The sequence below is a fragment of the Zymoseptoria tritici genome, chromosome 1 (genome assembly GCF_000219625.1).
Source record: "Zymoseptoria tritici IPO323 chromosome 1, whole genome shotgun sequence".
Lineage (NCBI taxonomy): Eukaryota > Fungi > Ascomycota > Dothideomycetes > Mycosphaerellales > Mycosphaerellaceae > Zymoseptoria > Zymoseptoria tritici.
Genome location: NC_018218.1, coordinates 1,615,845 through 1,634,456, shown reverse-complemented (window position 1 = coordinate 1,634,456; position 18,612 = coordinate 1,615,845). Strand labels below are relative to the sequence as shown.

Here is an 18,612-nt window from a genome sequence, read left to right as displayed (position 1 = left end):
TCACTTGTGTGGACGAAGTGGTATTTTAGCACCATTTCTCAATGTGATGCCTTCCGACTGTACCGGACGTATGCTAATTTGGAGGTCAGGTCACTATCGAAATTGAGACGAATCCGCCGGAGATGAAGAATCCTTCTGGCTTCCCGCCCGAGGATGGAGAGATCGTGAAAGGCCATGTCACGAAGACCTTCGAATATCCGGCGTCATTGCTGGAGTGAGGACCTGGCAGACTTCTATGCTTTGTACAGTCTACAGAGATCTACCACTTATTTCGGCAATTGGGAAACGATATCAGACACTGCGCTGATCAGATCCCATGAGCGTCGCTATTCATGCGACCATGATCCTGCTGAGGAGGCGGGATTGAGCCACTGAAGCTGACCGCTGCCCACACAATGCTTCCAGCACGCCGATAATCTGCATGATTCCGAGGCGACTCGGGCCTGAGGCACGCTAGAGAGCAAGCGACAGCACCTGCCAGCCATTTAAATGAAGGAGACAGACATGTCGACCTATACTAAAGAATGAAATTTGCCAGATGGTCGAAAGAGCTTGTGTAACACGTTTTTCGAGTTCAATATTGTTACAAGCTAAACACTCATCAACGCCGCGCTCTATGCCGCTATTGTACACTTTTCGGTCACTGGCTCTGCGGCTACTGGGAAGCCAACATATCCGTCGTCATCATCATATTTCTCCTGAACATCGCTCTACTGCGCAGTGAACACACCGCGGTAGCGAATGTTGCCTTCGCCAAGCTTGTCCATAGCCTCGTTGATACCCTCCTCGGTCATCGGGAACTTCTCGATAATCGGCTCAATCTTGTGTAGCGCGGCAAACTCCAGCATGCGGTTCTGGATGTACCTCGAAGCTACGACGGAGCCCTGGATCGTGAGACCCTGCGCCAACATGGGCATGTAGGGGATGGAGAAGTCGCCTTCGTCCACGGAAAGCGGGTGGATCGTTGCGCCAGGAGCCAGAGCAGGCACCAGTTTTTTCCAGTCCGGTTGTGCTGATGTCGTAACCAGGAGCCTGTCAAGCGGACGAGATGTCTTGATCTCCTTGACATCCTTGATGGCGATGAACTCGTGCGCACCTAGCTTCATGGCCTCGTCCTTCTTCCTGTCGGAGCCTGACAGCACGACGACGTGTGCGCCCATCTTGTTTGCAAACTGGATGGCCAGATGACCGAGTCCGCCAACGCCAATAATGCCGATCGTCTCGGTGGGCTGGGCGTTGTACATGTGTAGCGCGTTGAACACAGTAGCGCCACCACACATGAGCGGAGCAGCGACCTCGTCGCTCAAGCTGTCGGGGATCTTGAAGAGGAAGGCCTCACGCCATACTCCGTTCGTAGCGAAGGAGCCTTGATCCAAGTCGGCGGAGCCGTACATGGCGCGTTCCGGGCAGTAGGTCTCGTTTCCGCGGAGGCATTGTTGGCAGTGCCCGCACGAGTTGTGCTCGTAGCCCCAGCCGACACGATCGCCTTTCTTGAGGTGGGTGACTTGTGGGCCGACTTGCTCGACGGTGCCGACGCCTTCGTGGCCGAGAGCCATGTCGCTGAAGAGCTTGTCAGCTGGTGTCTCTGGTGTTTCTGATGAGAGGGGATTGGTCTTACACTGTGCGATAGTGCATGTCAGTCCCGCAAAGTCCTGACGCAGTGACCTTTAGGAGGACTTGGTCGCCGGTGAGCTCAGGCTTGAAGACCTCGCTCTTCTTCACCTTGCCATCTTTGGCGCCCTTGAAGACGGTGAAGGAAGGCATGATTGTTGTCGTCTGAGGTTTGATGGTGGAGGTGATTCAGTTGCTGGTTGAACTTAAGTTTGGTGATGAGGATGGAGAGGTGGCAATGGTAGGAAAGAGAGATGTTGTTTTGGAGGAACAGAAGAAACTTCCAATACGCGACTTCCTCGCCTTGATATACACATCCAAGCCACGCATAGCGGCCACCTAGAGTCTTCAATTACAAACCCAGGCATCTGAAAGCGACACACATGACGCTGCACTATCCATATTTTCCTCCTTTCGCCTCATACGGACGGAAGCCCGCGGGTCATTGTCCGCGCAATCGCGAGCGAAATCCACTTTTGGCAGCGAGAGAAAACCGTGCGATGATGAAATGCAGACCGGGAAGACAAAGAAGGCGAGAGAAACATTTCTCATCATCGCTGTTCAACATTTTCCATTTGGAGTTTGTTCGGCCTCCTCTCGGCATGACGTAGATCCGGAGGAAGCTCCTTTTTCAGGTGAAAGTCCAGGGAGGGCGACGAGAACTTCTCGCTCGATCATGAGAACGCATTCAAAGCTGTTGCTACTTGTCGTGGTTTGCAGTCATGAGCCTTTCTCATGATGAAAGGCCTCAGAGCGTCACACGTCTTACGCGGCAACTTTGAATGGTTGTTCCCTCAGAAGTATTTTAGACAGCGAGAGAGCTGTTCAGACGTAGCTTTTCTATCGACCTTGCTCGTCGAAAAGGATATTAGTACAACATGTGCGGCCTGCGACGCCCGCAATCATCCCACTGTCTATAGTCCTCCGCCGTATTCGCTGAAACTAAGGCCTTGTCTCGGCCCACAACGCCCGACATTTCCAAATCCTCGCCCACGCCAAATCTCACACAAACAAAGAACCACGACACTAGCGCCTCCCGTTTGTCGCCGGCTGGTTCTGGATGAGCACTTTGAAGCCATTCTTCAACGCGCGCATGTCCGGGTACTTGTTCTTTTGAAGGTCAAAGCCTTGTGGAATGACCTTGACAGGCCAGTGGATGATAGGAGCCTTCTCGCCGGCTTTGAAGCAGAGATCGAAGTAGCCCGGGTGCGTCGTATTGATGCAGAAGGCGTACATGGCTCGCTTGGGATTGGCTTCGAGGTAGGTGGTCAACCATTGATCTGTGGGATTTGTTAGCATTAGATTACCCAAAGTGACATTGGAATTCGATCTTACCGGTCTCCTTCTTCGAAAGGTCCTTGAACTTGTCATCGTTGGTCATCTCGTCAACCTTTTTGGCCATCGCCTGTACGTGCAGAACGATCAGTTCGTCGAGATCACTGTACACGTAACTGCCGACTTTGAGCTTCCGGCCAACGCTAAATTCGTTTTCCTTGTCCAATTCCAGCACATCAATATGCTGGTAGACATCGTTGGCGATCTTCCAAGTGACCGCCAAATGGTCAGTCCCGTTGGAGGATGGTCGAATGATGCACTCGCCGCGACTCTGGTTTCGGAGAGCTTCGACTGCCTGCACGGATCCAAAGGGTTTGAAGAGCGGATGCTTGATGACTCTCTGCTGGCGACCCACTTTCTGCTCGATAGCTTTGCGCGCCGCTTTCTTGTCGCGATCCTCCTGCTCATCATCCCACTCATCGAACCCATGATCGAACGATCGTCGGTAGGGTGTTCTCATTTCGTTCTCCCGCAGAGTCAATTGCGCTGTAAGCTTCTTGCGGTCGATGAATGTCAGTTTGGCTTGAATGACCTGGTCTCTCGACCATACGGCTCTCGGCTCGAGCTGATTCTGTACCATGTCCTCGGGAAATTCTGTCTCGGAAATGCCGCCATCAATGCCACATTCGAGCTTGACTTCAATGTGATCCGAGAATGTCTTCTTGATAGAACAGGCAACGATCATGCCGTCCTTCAGCGACTCGCGGGTTTCTCCGGTCATCATGGTGAATAGCTCATCGCTGGTCAGAGGGAACAGATTCCTCCTCAGCTCCTCGTATGGGTTCTGCAGCTCGGCACGGATGGTCTCCAAGGTTGCGCGCTTCTTCTGGCTGAAGTTCATGGTCAATTGTTGAGCATATTCCTCCAGGATCAGATCGTTAACGCGGTCCACTTGCTCGTCCTTGAAAAGCTTTCGTACAACGGCATTCGGACCATGCTCGTCCTGCTCCGCTTTGATATCTTCCTCGTCGAGCTCCAATGCATCAGCTGCCATCTTGCGTGCGATGTCGTAATCCTCGGGGTGAATTCTTGTGTTGTCTAGATAGTCGGCCTCAGGCTCGTCCTCCCAAGCGATGTAGAGGAAACTCGCGCAATTCTCCCACACCTTACCACCGACGGCTTGACGTTTGTTGTTGTCAACGTCACCGACCAGATCTGCGCGGTTGATGACTTCACCTCCATTGGCAGCAATGGCTTTGATCATGGCATCTGCCTTGCGAGGTCCGAGACCACATACGTATGGCAGTAAGTTCTGGGTGTAGGGATCCTGAAAGGCTTCATTGATGTCCACACCTACGAGATTGACAATGTCCACCAATGCCGTCTCGAGATATCGCATCAATTTGTCTTCCGGCAGGAGAAGTTGATTTTGATCGAAAGTGATAGCCGTGATGCCCTTTTTGAGTGCAGCATACTCCTTCAGTGGGTTCTGCATGTAGTGTGCCAAAGCAATGCAATATCTGGTGAGTGGCGGAACACCAGGATGATCTGCGGCGGCGCGGTCGGTGTTGTAGTAGAGCCGTGCGACTTCGTCTTGCGGCTGGACGACTTCAAGTGCATCTGAGACTTCTCGACCGTCTTCGTCTTCGTAGGGCGTCCCGTGCAACTCCTTTTTCTCGATAATATCCTGCAGGTTCTTGTACAGCTGTCGTGTCTCAACGGACCAACCGGCGACTGCAATGACATCGGGTTGTCTGCGCTCCACGAGCTCGACAAAGCGTGACACATCCTTGCCATCCGGTACCGCGTCCGAGCCAAGCCGGAAGTCTGTAAATTTTCCGTTCTCCAGCACACGGCCATTCTCGTCAACGTGGGCCCAGCAGATGGCATCGCCCCGAGCCCCGGCGCCGTTCGATAGCGCGAGAACCCGTGCGCAGGTGCCAAGCTCCATGTCCTTCGGCTTGAAAGGGGCCTGGTCAAGCTTCTGGGTGAAGGCATCGCGACAGTAGCCCGCAATCTTGTTCTCGCACTCGTTCTTCAAGTTGTCCTTGACACCTTTAGACAGGATGCGTTGCAGCTTGGTCAAAGCCATTCCGAGCACTTCTCTCCTGAGTGCATTCCAGGCATCGGCAACTTCTGAGAAGTTGTCTGACTCAATCGCTTTGTGAAGATCTTCGATGGTGCGACGCTCGTCTCGCAGCTTCACTCGTACTTCAACCAGACCCTCAGCTTCGGCCTTGAGCATCCGTAGAAAGACCTCGGGTTTGTCGACCAGGAATACTCGGACTTCCTGATTCCGCAAATACTTGAATTCGTAGTAAGGATGGTCCTCGTTGATTTGCTTCACGCCTTTCTCCGTACGATGGCAGTCAAACACCAAGTTCTTGTAGTAGATGATGCGCATGTGTCGGCGCATGCGCGGGCTCATCGCGATTTCCTCGGCGAACATTGCTTTCGCTCGACTCATGACCTCTTCGCCAGTCTTGTAGTCCGGATCGCGCACCAAAGTATCCGCAAGGTCTTCGGGAAGCTTGTCAGTGTCTTCCGTATATGTCCTACGGGATGTCTTCTCCGCGTTCTGGGCAATTGCATCCGCCGTGATGCCAAAGGCTCGGACCATGTGGTAGGCAGGACCTGCGCGAACTTTGTCCCACGCGGATCGCGCGCCGACCGCACGCTTCTGAGTACCGTTGACAGCAGCATCACTGATACTGAGATCCTTGAGCTGCGTAGAGTACTGGAAGTTGAGATACTCCTGCAGGTCTTGGAGATCGTCCATGGTCGCTGCGAGCGGGATCAAATCGTCGAAAATGGCATCATCGAAGTCAGGCTCGAGCTCCTTGATCAACTCGATGCTCCTCTGAATGCTCTCCCTCCGCTCTGCGAATGCACGGTACTTCAGATCTTGCTCGAAAACGTCCCATAGGTCCGTCTGGTTGAGCAGCTTCTCAGCTTTGAGCTCGGCGCCGTTGGGGTTGTTGGGGTCCACCGGCTCGGAGTGGATGAGATAGTCTTTGCGGTTCTGGAAGATGAACGCCGGCTCGTACTCGTCCACGTTCATGAAGTGGAGTACCTGCTTGACCGCAGCTTCGAAAGGCTCACGAAGTCGCTGCTCCATGCGCTTTCGTGGAAATAGGATGTCGCTGATCCAGCGGGCCTCCTCGGCTGACCGTATCGACATCTGCTCATCCGTCAAGTCCGCAAGATCTTTATATGGAGCTCGTGCGAGCTGTAAGCGCTCTGGCACGTCCGTCTCGCGAATGAGGTTGTCTTTGTCCGTGAGCATGCGCTCCTCGAGCTGGGCAGGCTCGAAGACATCCTTCAGCTCCAATGGCTTATCCGGATCCAGCTGATCTTCTCCTTGGTGTTGCATTTCTGCCTCCAGTGCCCAGCTGAACTCTTCGCCTTCGCCAAAAGCGGCCTTCATATCTTCTAGCTCCACCTCTCCCAGACCGGACTCTTGCAGCTTCTTGAGATCGCTGTAGCCTGCTCGTCGGGGCGCGCGAACACCGAGATCCTCGTCCATGCCATCCGGCTGATCGTCGTCAAATTCATCCTGTTCGATGAAGTCCTCCATATCGTCGCCGTATTGATTGAAGCCAGGACGCCGACCAGTACCTGGCACATCGTCTTCATCCTCATCTGCGAAGATGTCTGCGACACCTCGAGGCTCGCTGCCCGCGCGCTCTTCTCGGTGCCCACGCTTTAATCGCTTGAACTTGCTCGGCTCTGCTTGTCTGCCTTCGTCTCCATCACGTAGTCCGATGAGATCAAGATCATCATCATCCAAGGCCTCTTCCTGCTCACGTTCCTCGCGTCGACGTTTCCTTTCGCGTCTTCGCTCTTCCCGTAGTTCCTCCCCCTCGTCCTCGTCATCATCTTCGTCGACGATGAAGCCCTCGCGAACCTTACGCGCAGCTTCCTCATCATCATCATCGTCCTCTTCCTCGCTCGAATCTTCCAGATCCGCGCCATTGGTAGCCTTGCGCTTGGTACTCGACCGAACCTCACCCGTTTCCTCGTCAAAGTCCTCCTCGTCTTCCTCGTCACCAACGTCGGCAGTAGTATCGAAGTATCTGTCGGCCATGGTGTCGGTGTCGTCGGGTCACGACCTCCAACAAAGGAGTGTAATGCGCCGAAATGGCTTCGTGGTGACGAGATGTGCGAGATGAATGGCCCTCAGATGCGGTCTCAGAGGTTGTTGTCGTGAAGCACTCTGGCGATGGTGGTGAGGAATAGGGATGTGGTTCCGCAGCGCAGGTGGTGTTTGCATGAACACATCAAAAGATTGTTCGTCGCGAAGGACATACCTGAAGAGCGCGGGAAGAGCCGTAGCTTTTCGTGTGCCTGAGGCCGACTTCAATGGGAACGACACAGTCGTGAGGATGATGAACACTTTTGGACTTTTGCGATTGCGAGAATAGGATGCGTGAGGCGGGAGTGATACAGCATATTCGCGACCCTCATGAATCACTCTTCTCCCGTATCTGTGCTCAATCGAGCCTTCCCTTCCGCACGCGTTGTCCTCAGCTCCATTCTCTGACATTCTCTGACATGAGAGACTTCCATTATCGAAGAGCTGCCATAATGGGCATAACAACATGATTGCGGACCATCTAGGCTTGAGCTCGATGTTTCCACCTACTCCGCGTGCTATGCCATATTGCTCGTAAATCAGTCTGCATGAGTCGAGACCTTGAGTTGACACCGGCGGGCTTGTTAATAGTTCAACAAAGGTCCAGGGCCGCTTCGATGCCCAACACGTCTTCTAGCCCCACAATCCGGCCCGGCATCTGTTTGTTGCTGCCCTCCACGACCTGCAGGTCACGCAAAAACACCGTCCTCCCGAACAACATCTTCCCCTGCATATCTACCGCAATTCGACATTTTCTATCGCCAGGGTATCTCACAGATCAGCCCAGACGTACCTCGCCTCGTCCTGACACCTGTCTCGCCCTGCCGCCCAAGGCGCCAATCTGCTTTTGAGCGCTACGACACAACTATTGGCCACGACTCGATACGCCACGAAATACGTGCGAGTCGGAGCTATTCTCGTACATCCCTGACGCAGACGTACTCGCCGACATACCAGCTCATATCCTCTCACTTCTACGACGCACGATCAGTTGCTTGCCTCATCCCTCCAACTGCCAGTCGCCGGCCACGGCTGACGCTCACATCGCACCATGAGTGCCGATCAGTTCAAGGCCCGGTCGATGAAGAGGAAGAATGTCAAAGGTCTTGCCCTCAGCGCTCCACCCAAAGTTGTGGCCCCCTCAGAACAAGACTCACAGCTTCCCGGCTCTCTCGGCAACGATGGCAATCGAAATGACACTCTGGAGATCGGCGTTGAGTTCAGGCCCGACTGGCGGACGGAGGACCTTGAAGTGGTGAAAGAGCTAGGATCGGGCAATGGCGGTACAGTGAGCAAAGTGAGACACAAGGGGTGGAACATCTTGATGGCGAGAAAGATCATCCACGTCGAAGCCAAGAAGGAGGTGCGCAAGCGGATTGTGAGGGAACTCCAGATCATGCACGAGTGCAATTCGCCCTACATTGTGTCGTTCTATGGAGCGTTCATGAACGAGGCCAACGACGTGACGATGTGTATGGAGTACATGGATGTCGGGTAGGTCGTGTCCCTCTAACGCGGATGGGAGGTCAATCGCTGACTTGCCGATCTAGCTCTCTGGACAGCATATCGAGAAATTTTGGACCGGTCCGCGTAGACGTGCTCGGGAAGATTGCTGAAGCCATTCTCGGCGGCTTGAAATACCTATACCACGCACATCGGATCATGCACCGCGACATCAAGCCATCGAATGTTCTGGTCAATAGCAAGGGCCAGATCAAGCTTTGTGACTTCGGTGTATCTTCCGAGCTTGAGAACAGTGTCGCCGACACATTCGTGGGAACCGGTACGTACATGGCTCCTGAGCGGATACAAGGAAGCCCCTATACGGTCAAGAGCGATGTCTGGAGTGTCGGCCTGACGCTCATGGAGATGGCGATCGGAAAGTTCCCGTTCGGCGTCGAGAGCGAGGATAGTGATGACGATACATCGGGTCCCCAGGGAATCCTCGATCTACTCCAGCAAATCGTGCTTGAGCCCGCACCGAAATTGCCCAAAAGCGATGCCTTCCCACTCATCTTGGAGGAAGTCATTGCCAAATGCATGATGAAGGATCCAGACAAGAGGCCGACACCGCAGGAGCTGTATGACAACGATGCATTCCTCCAGGCTGCCAAGCGCACACCCGTCAACCTCGAGCAGTGGGCGGTCAGCATGATGGAGCGGCACAACCGACGCAGTCACTTGGCGCCGCAGCTCTCACCAGCTACCCAAGCCATGCTACGAGGAGAGGATGTACCTGGACACGCGACAGGCTTGACTCCCAGGGAGCAGACACCCACTAGTGGCGAGATCCCGATATCATCTGGCTCCAACGGCGATGCATCGAGACCTTTCCCAGCCCGCACAAGCAGCGCGAATTACGTGCAGCCCCAGATGAGCCTCCCGATCCGACAAGCGCCAGGCACACAGCGCAGCAGGCCAGATACGGCGGGCAGTGACCGTAGCGATCCATACAGGAGGACGGCGACGGGACCTGTGCAGTGAAATGATCTCTGTGGAGAGACTGTCTTGTATGCATCTGTTCGGACCTCCGAAATGATGGAGAGCCTTTTTCAGGGACTGTCCGACACCCATTGCGGCAGGCTTTGTTCTATGACTTGTCCCTTTCCTAGCGGTGTCATCCGCAAACTTTGACAGGGCCCAGCTTTCGCGACAGACGTGGTCGGCCCAGCTACCAAAGTCTTTCCCCTGCCTTGCTTTGCGACTTTCAACATGCATCAAACGACAATGGAGAAGTGGAGATGATCGCACCTACGCAGAGTTTTTCCGTGCGTCTGCACCGGCGCAGTGGTCTCATACCCACGTGCGCCTTGCTTGTTGGGCTGCACTCCGCGAATTCATCGACCAAGATGTGGTCACCGCCTGTTCGAACTTGCGGCGCACCATCCGCGAAATCTTGGCCCAGGATTCACATGTGATGAACATTGCTTTGGTCAGATCCTCCACTGGACGCTGGATTTCAGCCAGATGCCTGTTTACTGACGTTCATGTCAGCTACGCTCAATCGCGTGTGCTGGCAAAGCCACGATATTTTCTCAGGATCAATCTTGCTCGGCGGTCTGGCATCTAGCGGAACTTGCAGCTGTTGCAGATGAAAGTGGATATCAGGCGAACCTTGGGAGCTTTGCAAGACTGTACAGCCTATAAGATTGAGCAGAGGACACAATTCAATCTATGCATGCTAAGCTCGGGATTGCGGAGTTTTGCAATCCCTGCAACTTCTGTGCATATTGCCATGCATTACCGTCCCTCGTGGCGCATCCCGCCATTTCACACAACACTTGTCCGGACGCTGGCATCAGTCATCAGACATGTGACAATCTCAACTGACCTGCTCGATGCAACGCCAAAGCAAAGTAGCCTCTATTCAATCGAGTAGAGTCGTCTGGTATCTGAATTCTCATTGAAACAGCCCCGTCAGCCCACACACACACACCGGTCTTGGAGGCGAACAGAGGTCATATGCTGTCGTACACACTTCCCCGCAGATTTCACGGTCGTAGCCGATGCCTTTGCTACGCCGCCGATCCTCTGCACGCAGTCATGCGACGTCTGCTTGCTTGCTCTGCCCATGTAAATGGACAAGGAACCTATGGCAACGTGGCAATGAGACTCGCCGGCTGCCCTGTTTGCAGGCCATCCGCAGCTTCGGGCGCCAATCGTCTGTTCACTTGCGCAACAGCAGCAGGGCGCGCTGCTTACATCCATCCATCTTCCATCGGCCATTCGGGGCCGCCGTCATTCATGAGCATCTAGTGTGGCAGCTAGCGAGCACCTCGACAACGTCATCCAGGCATGTGTGGCTCCTTCAGACGCCTCGGCGAACTTCTAGAGTTCGCTGCTGATGGAAAGCTTTAGGCAAAATCACATCCGCCGGGAGGCGTTCAACAGAGTAGGAGATAGAAATGATCGCGCACTACTCAGTGGAGTAAAGCAGAAGTCGACGTTATTGCGTGCTGCTCTCGTCCACCGTGCAGTAACAATGGACAGGGTTGTGGCTTCCGACCGTCTGGGAGAATTTGGCCAAACTTGACCTCCCTTGCCTTGACGAGGCGGGTCGGCTCCACTCAACCTTCACTACACCTCTCTTCGACGGCAGCACATATGCTGTCAGCTGCTACGACATCGTCAGACCAGCAGTCTTCCCCACTTTGGACGGGCGATTCTTGCAAAGGCATCTGTTCAGGCTACAGTCCTCCATTGCAAGGAGGTTCCAACCACAAGAGGAAGGCGCATGTTGAGGCCGACCGAGGTCGACCGAAAAATCCAAAGAATGTGGACAGCAGCCTCTACGACTCTTCCATGCATCAGTGGTAGATTGGCAACGCCACAGCTCAGTCTGCTCGAGTAGCTGTGCGAGAGACTGGCACACTTGGTCGTGAGCAGTGACACTTTCCAGGACCCGGCGGCTGATACCCAAGCTTTGAAGATCAGAGCACTCTTGGCAGATGAAACAACAGCATCGCGCAATGTGCCTCGAGCGGTAGTAGGCGTCTTTCGAGGCGCTACCATGTGTGCGCGCGAGCAGGCGCATGCGCAGAGGATCCGACATGCTACTGCTGGGACGATCTCATGCATGCACCCTATATGCCACCTTCGAGCGAGTGATCGGCTTTGGCTTGGCTCATGGTGGGTGTCTAGCTGCATCATTGTCTACGCGCCCATTCGGGAGTATGCTTTGGTGTGTACTCTTCCAATTCCTTCACTGACCTGCGCGCGGGTGTGTATGCCGAATGGGTGCCGAATCGCGCTGCCATATGTGCCTTGTGACGTTACCATGCGCCGCATCAGCACTCGTCAGATGGTTGGCCGCTTTCAGTCGTTGTTATAAAGCCGCGGGTTTCCTTCCACATGGCGAGCACATGAGCATTCAATAAGCGGTCTCCATTCTTTATCACAACTTGTCTCGCTGTCTCAGACACATTCAACAACCCTCGACATTCGCAACTGGCAGCAATAACAACAAGGAGAACATTGACACCGATACCAAGATACAACATACAATCGAAGCACAGGCACCACCAACAGATAAACGCGGGCACGATCATCGCACACTTCGAGTTCACAGCAACAGACATCATGCAGGTTCTGAACCTGATTGTGTTGCTGCTCTTCACGCTGTGTGAAGCCGTGCTCGCAGCCAACGGCCCGGAATGGCGCAGCAGAACGATCTACCAGGTCGTCACGGATCGATTTGCGCTCACCAACGGCTCCACGACGACCGCCTGTGATACCGGGCTTGGCTTGTACTGCGGTGGCACATGGGCCGGTATCACGCAGCGACTCGATTACATTCAGGACATGGGCTTCGATGCAGTTTGGATCTCTCCGGTCACGAAGCAGCTCGACGGGAACTCAATCGACGGTACCTCGTATCATGGGTATTGGCAGACCAACATTAACGAGGTCAATTCCGCCTTTGGTTCCGAGGACGATCTGCGGAACCTGGCTGCAGCACTCCACTCCCGGGGCATGGTGAGTCAAGCGCATGTCGTTCAATATGTGTCAAGATCATTTGCTAACAGGTCACGGGACTCTAGTACTTGATGGTCGACATTGTTGTCAACCACATGGCGGCTCATGGACCGCCAGAAGATGTTGATTACAGCGTGTTCACTCCCTTCAACGACCCCAGCCAATACCACAGCTACTGCACGATCGACTACACCGATTACACGGATGATGTAAGTAATCGAACATTCTTTGTGCATACGTGTGACATGTCTCGCATTCGTTCTGTACTGACGTGTCACAGGCGAACATCGAGCAGTGCTGGATGGGAAGCACCAACGTGCCACTTCCGGATCTCAGAACCGAGGACTCAGCCGTTGCTTCGCAATGGAATACATGGATTTCGAACCTCGTCTCCGACTACTCCATCGATGGGCTGCGTATCGACTCCCTCATGCAGGTCAACAGGAATTTCTGGGGCAGTTTCATGTCTGCCGCAGGTGTGTACGCGGTTGGCGAAGCGTACATCATCGACAATGACTTCGTCTGTGGTTTCCAAGACTACGTCCCTGGTGTGATGAACTACATGATGTGAGTATACGTACCCCGTACCCTAGCGCGGGAGGAAGCCACCCGTGTGGAGGCGGCTGTAGTACCTGGCTGACATCGGGGACCTGCAGATACCAACCACTCGTCGATGCGTTCAAGAGTACATCAGGAAGTATCTCAGGATTGGTCGATGCCGTCACTGTTCTCAAGGCCGGCGCATGCAAGGATACCTCTCTTCTTGGTACCTTTTCCGAGAACCATGATCAACCTCGTTTCGCCGCCCTGAACGGAGACATGGCTTCGGCCAAGAATGTCATTGCCTTCACGATGCTGACCGATGGCATCCCGATCATCTATCAGGGTCAAGAGCAGCACTACAACGCGTTGGGTGGTAGCTCTACGCCATTCAACCGTGAAGCGTTGTGGCTATCCGGCTACAATAAAGACGCAGAGCTGTACAAGCACGTCAAGACAATGAACGCCATCCGCAAGAATGCCATCTCTGACGACTCTTCCTACCTCTCCTATCAGAACAACGCTGTATGGAGCGACAGCAACAACATCGCCATGCGCAAAGGAAGCATGCTCGCCGTTCTTACGAATTCGGGATCAGGAGCTGGTAATACCACGCTCTCCATACCTGCGGGCTACGAAGACGGCGTGCAAGTTACTGAGCTCCTGACCTGCACTACTGCCACCTCCAGCGACGGCAATCTGTCGGTTCCCATGTCTGGCGGCGCTCCGAGGATTTACTACCCGTCTGTTGGCATCGCTGGAGCGGGCCTATGCGGTGCGAGCAATACGACATTAAAGTCGAAGCTCAAGCTGCGCAACTCGCGCCTCTTTCACCTCGATTATTAGAGCATGAGGCTCACAGCACTTCTACTCCCCGGTCTCAGAACTTTGTATTCAGTTGCAGTGGAAAAGGTCACGGCGATCGGATTTATATGGCGCGGCAGCGTTGACTTTGGACTCCCGGCGAGCCAGTCGCACACACGGGCAGTGGATGGAGCGGCGATGATGCTCGTCAAGGGTTTGGCTCTTTATGATTCACTCGTTGATGTATTGCAAGCTAGCGAAGTTGCACTTGCCATGGGTTCAACAGAACAGAAATGAATGTGGCATGTCTGGATCCTTCATAATCGCTCTCTTCTCACGCGTGCACGTGAGTCTTGCTTCCCGGGCAAATCCGCATTCCTTCAGGCGTCCATCATGCTTTTTGACCACTTCGTCTCCTCACAACCATACAATGACATTCGCCCATGGTCCGTCGCCAAGACAGCACATGATGACACCTGCCAGCAGCTCGACTCGAACATTCTGACACTGCACGGATTTTCGTCTGGCGAAGTCAAGCCTTGTCTGGGCATCGCGTCCAGGGAGGTCCGTGGGCAATGTTCGGGCCGCCGCCAAAGACATCATCGATGAGGTGGGCTGCGTTCTGCCCCTCGTTGAACATGCTCGAGGATGAGTGCATCGCTACATCACGCCGTTCCGTGTTCACAATTTCAGAGATGGTCCTCTCCTCTCTCTGTCACGTCAGCCCTGCCCCTCCACCGGAGTCACGCCCGCCATAACATGAGCTGTGCCGGAGTGGATGCTTGATCGAGCTGCAACGCCGAAGGAGGGGTCAAGTGGGAAGAAAAAAACGGCAGCCCCAAATCCGATCTTGGGACTTGAGCAACCGACGACAACCGGTCCAATGCCCTTGTTATGACACCATCTCCGTAGTGCTTGATAATGATGACAGAGCACCGAGCGAACGCCGACATGGGGAAGAATGTTCTCTCCCTTGGGATCATGTACCGGCCGTAGCCATGACGATTTAGTAATCTTCTTGGGGCAGGTTGTCCGTCAAGACTCTAGTAAGTGTTCTCCTCTGCCTCTTTCATATATCCCGTGGCCCTTGGACCTTCTACTCTCTTCGTATCCACAACCTCCTCCTTCAATCCCACAAACTCCCACAACATCGCCAACATGGTCCAAAACAAAGCTCTCATCTTCGCCAAGGTCCCGTCTGGATGGCCGGTACCTGGCCAGGACCTCACGATCGAAAGCACAGAATTCGATACCGAGCAAGCACCTCCCCAAGGCGGATTCACAGCAAAGGTCCACTACGTCTCGTTCGATCCTTACCAGCGTGGCCGCATGCGTGCTCCCGAGTCCAAGAGCTACTCTCCACCCTTCGAACTCGGCAAGCCAATCGACAACTCCGCGATCCTGTCCGTCATCAAGAGCGATAATGAGAAGTTCAAGGAGGGCAGCTTGGTTCACGCGGGAAGACATGCGACCGAGGAATACAGCGTTATCACAAAAGAGGCAGCAGACTCAGCCAACTACAACCCGCTCAACAACCAATACAACCTCGACCCAAAGCTCTTTATCGGTGCATTGGGAATGCCCGGTCTGACGGCCTACAGCTCGTTCTACGAGATCGGCCAACCGAAGAAGGGTGAGACCATCTTCATTTCCGCTGCTTCCGGCGCAGTTGGCCAGATCGTTGGCCAGCTCGCGAAGCACGAGGGATTGAAGGTCATTGGCAGTGTTGGGGACGACAAGAAGCTGGACTTCATCACCAAGCAGCTTGGTTTCGACGGCGGTTTCAACTACAAGACTGAGAAACCAATGGATGCTTTGAAGAGACTCGCACCAGATGGCATCGACATTTACTACGAGAACGTGAGCTTCCTCCCGACCATCCTCTGACATGCAACGAACATACTGACACATTAATCCAGGTCGGTGGAGAGCAACTCGACGCCGCCATTCAAAACGCCAACAACTTCGCCCGCATCATCGCCTGCGGCATGGTCTCGCAATACAACCTGAAGCCCGAGGAGGCATACGGCGTCAAGAGCCTGATGCAAGTCGTGGCCAAGCGCCTGAAGATGCAGGGCTTCATCGTCATGGACGAGAACATGGGTCCCAAGTACTGGAAGCAGCACCAGGAGAATGTGCAGAAGTGGCTGCACGACGGCTCTTTCAAAGCGGAGATGTCGACGACCGTGGGCATCGATAACGCGGCTGAGGGTCTGATTGGCATGCTTGCGGGCAAGAACTTTGGCAAGGCTGTCTTGGAGGTTAGCAAGCACTAGGTATTGAAACCAGGTAGCGGCATTACCTCGCATTGAACGAGTTAGAAGTCTCATTTCACCTCTCTGCATTGGTCTTCGTCCTGTCTACGCCTTTCGTGAACACTTGGCGAGAATGGAGCATGCCCGGTGTATCGCTGCACGTTGTCAGTCAGAAATCCCGCTAGTTCCGAATATGGAAGTTACGAATGTTGGCTGTCCACCTAGAACGTTCCTACTGTCGACGAGCTGCCTCCCATTCGAGCAGTACATGACAGAGGGAAGTGAATGATGTTCACAGCATCGATTTCAAGAGGAAGGTGTGCAATTCACTCCCAGAGTGAAGTTTCCGAGCGGCGGCGGAAGCCTGTACTTTTCATTCACTCCAATCATGCCTAGCTTACTTAGCGTCGTTCTCGCAGAAGCTCCGCCACAAGACTTCCGAATCGCAGCCTGTTCCCTGCGAAATTGATCCATACAGCAAACACTCTCAGGTGAGGTTTTCTACTGGTGTCTCGGCTGTAACGCTTTGTCCAAACGCGCTCCTGAGACACGCAGCAACATCACCAGCTAACCGCGCATGTGATCCAGGTCGGCCGCTCCTACCCTCTCCTCTCCGCTCTCCATCCGCACCAAACGCCTTGCCACTGCCCGCCGCGCCGTCTGCACGAGCCGCAGCTTCGCCGCAGAGATCAAATACTGAACAAAACCAACAGATGAAGATGCTCTCCGCCGCGCGAGCCTTCCTCCGAGTCGCTCTGTGCTGCGGCGGACGTTCGAAACGGCCCGTCGAGTTCGAGATGATGCCGCCTCCGGCACGACGTGTGGAGCAACATCACACCAGAAACGAGCAGCCCGCGCCCACGCGTGAGCCGATTACACCTGAGCAGAAGCCGGCGAAGGCCAAAACGCGCTCGCAGTCAGCAAAGTGGGACCGTGGCGATGAGGTCGAAGTCACGCCAACACCCCACGGACGGAAATGGGAGAGCACTCGAGCGGAGGTGCCGCTCTTTCGACCTGGCGACGCCCGCGCGACTCTGCCATCACAACGAAGACCACTCGAATACGTCCAGACGTCTCGACCAATTGTCCAAGTCGAAGGCAGATCCGATTCATGGCATCAAAGATTTCCACGATCCAGTAGCTTGGCTGTCATTGGCGAGGCACTGTGATAGCCCAGCATGGCTGATTGAAAAAACGAGTCAATCATATGGCCGGATGATGATAGAAGCAGTTGGTGGCATATTCCAGTGGTTCATCCAAGATGGTGAGAAAGGCATGACAGCAAGTTTGTGGGTACCATGCTGACAGTGTATGCAGCAAAGCTCCAGAAGACCAGGCCTTATCGGAAAAGGGCAATCAGCAAGACGAGGAATCCTGAAATCATTCGCACCCAAGCATCATTCAAGCATACTTGTCATGCTTGCCCTTCACCTTCACCTGCAACATCACTTCATGGAAGTCTCCCTCTCGCCTTGATTTTTTCAGCTTCTTCACCTCATCATCGTCCAGTCGCCTGCCGACTTCCGCTTCCAATTCCTTGCGCGAAATCTTGGCGCGGACCTTTTCTGCTTTGTCCACTTTATGCTTGGGCTTGAACCTCGCCTGCATTCGAATGCGGACAGCGGTCGTCTCTCCTGCTTCTTCTGCGTCTCCCCGGAGCTCAGGCGGGCTCTTGTCGCCGTCCGCCGCGAGGAATGTGGATCGCATCGTCTGAATATCGAAGTGGCCGGGCTTGGAGTCGGATACCGTACATCTGAAAGTCTCTTCGGGCGAGACGGCTTCCCTGGTCGATGAGAGGATACCATACTTGTCGCAACCCAGATATCTTCGCAAAAGTCAGCTTCATCCATCGCAAGCCTCGCCGGTGTCTATACGCACTTTCCATGATGACCCTTGAAAGTAAAGCTGTTCTCCGAGCCCACTATTCTCTGTGATATCCAAACCTGCCTCACATCGTGCGGCTCTGCGGTACTCGGTTCATTCTCCACCATGTTCTCTACTGTCGAAGTGAACACCTTTCCAAGCTGATCCACCGCGGCGCAGGACACTGGCTCTGTCGCGAGAACTATCACGACTGGTCCAGCGATGTCTTCCACGCTCTCTGCTGACACCCAATTCTCGTCATCCTCCGGAGGGCCATCGGCGGGTATAAGCTGCTTTGAGGACGGCGCGTCTTCTTCATTGGCATCTTCGTTGGTGCGCTTTCGCTTCTTGTGCGGCTTCTTGTCGCCTTTGAACGACAGTGCCTTGACCATTGCTGCAGCTTTGCGATGACAGTGCTACGGCGGGGACGCAGGACATGTGAAGTGGATCTTTGAAGGTTCACCAACGACCGGACTCAGGTCCGTGCAGCTTCCACATGTCAAACCCCACATGCTTGCGTGCGTCACTTCTCGAGATTTGAAGACTACCTACTCTTCTTGAGCGAACGTTCCGAGATTGTCACCGTACGCAACTCAATACCTTCAGAATCGTCGGCTCGTACAACCGATCATCCCTGCGAATCCACAACCTACC

General features: G+C 54.2%; 7 protein-coding genes across 7 annotated transcripts; 4 read left to right on the top strand and 3 right to left on the bottom strand.

Annotated features, from left to right (window-relative positions):
* Positions 1 to 710: 710 nt before the first annotated feature.
* MYCGRDRAFT_65448 (uncharacterized protein) lies at positions 711 to 1,866 on the bottom strand (the record flags this gene model as incomplete). The annotated part of the gene is made up of 2 exons (XM_003856013.1): positions 711 to 1,560; positions 1,619 to 1,866. The coding sequence occupies 2 exons, from the start codon at positions 1,762 to 1,764 to the stop codon at positions 711 to 713; spliced, it is 996 nt and encodes a 331-aa protein (XP_003856061.1).
* A 771-nt stretch (positions 1,867 to 2,637) lies between these two features.
* On the bottom strand, positions 2,638 to 7,489 carry GTB2401 (transcription elongation factor SPT6; the record flags this gene model as incomplete). The annotated part of the gene is made up of 3 exons (XM_003856012.1): positions 2,638 to 2,891; positions 2,947 to 6,962; positions 7,197 to 7,489. 3 exons carry the CDS (start codon positions 7,487 to 7,489, stop codon positions 2,638 to 2,640), a joined length of 4,563 nt encoding a protein of 1,520 aa, XP_003856060.1.
* A 223-nt stretch (positions 7,490 to 7,712) lies between these two features.
* Positions 7,713 to 9,325, top strand: MgSte7 (uncharacterized protein; the record flags this gene model as incomplete). Its single annotated transcript, XM_003857537.1, has 2 exons — positions 7,713 to 8,515; positions 8,572 to 9,325. Coding segments are annotated over 2 exons (1,197 nt in total), but the record flags the coding sequence as incomplete, so codon positions are not given.
* A 99-nt stretch (positions 9,326 to 9,424) lies between these two features.
* MYCGRDRAFT_102176 (uncharacterized protein) lies at positions 9,425 to 10,427 on the top strand (the record flags this gene model as incomplete). The annotated part of the gene is made up of 1 exon (XM_003857538.1): positions 9,425 to 10,427. One exon carries the CDS (start codon positions 10,113 to 10,115, stop codon positions 10,398 to 10,400), a length of 288 nt encoding a protein of 95 aa, XP_003857586.1.
* A 1,673-nt stretch (positions 10,428 to 12,100) lies between these two features.
* On the top strand, positions 12,101 to 13,970 carry MgAMY4 (putative alpha-amylase; the record flags this gene model as incomplete). Its single annotated transcript, XM_003857539.1, has 4 exons — positions 12,101 to 12,496; positions 12,562 to 12,705; positions 12,777 to 13,063; positions 13,153 to 13,970. 4 exons carry the CDS (start codon positions 12,101 to 12,103, stop codon positions 13,880 to 13,882), a joined length of 1,557 nt encoding a protein of 518 aa, XP_003857587.1.
* Positions 13,971 to 14,882: 912 nt separating this feature from the next.
* On the top strand, positions 14,883 to 16,157 carry MYCGRDRAFT_102173 (uncharacterized protein; the record flags this gene model as incomplete). Its single annotated transcript, XM_003857540.1, has 2 exons — positions 14,883 to 15,700; positions 15,760 to 16,157. 2 exons carry the CDS (start codon positions 14,999 to 15,001, stop codon positions 16,114 to 16,116), a joined length of 1,059 nt encoding a protein of 352 aa, XP_003857588.1.
* Positions 16,158 to 16,801: 644 nt separating this feature from the next.
* MYCGRDRAFT_65433 (uncharacterized protein) lies at positions 16,802 to 18,350 on the bottom strand (the record flags this gene model as incomplete). The annotated part of the gene is made up of 2 exons (XM_003856011.1): positions 16,802 to 17,920; positions 17,974 to 18,350. The coding sequence occupies 2 exons, from the start codon at positions 18,348 to 18,350 to the stop codon at positions 17,497 to 17,499; spliced, it is 801 nt and encodes a 266-aa protein (XP_003856059.1).
* Positions 18,351 to 18,612: the final 262 nt, after the last annotated feature.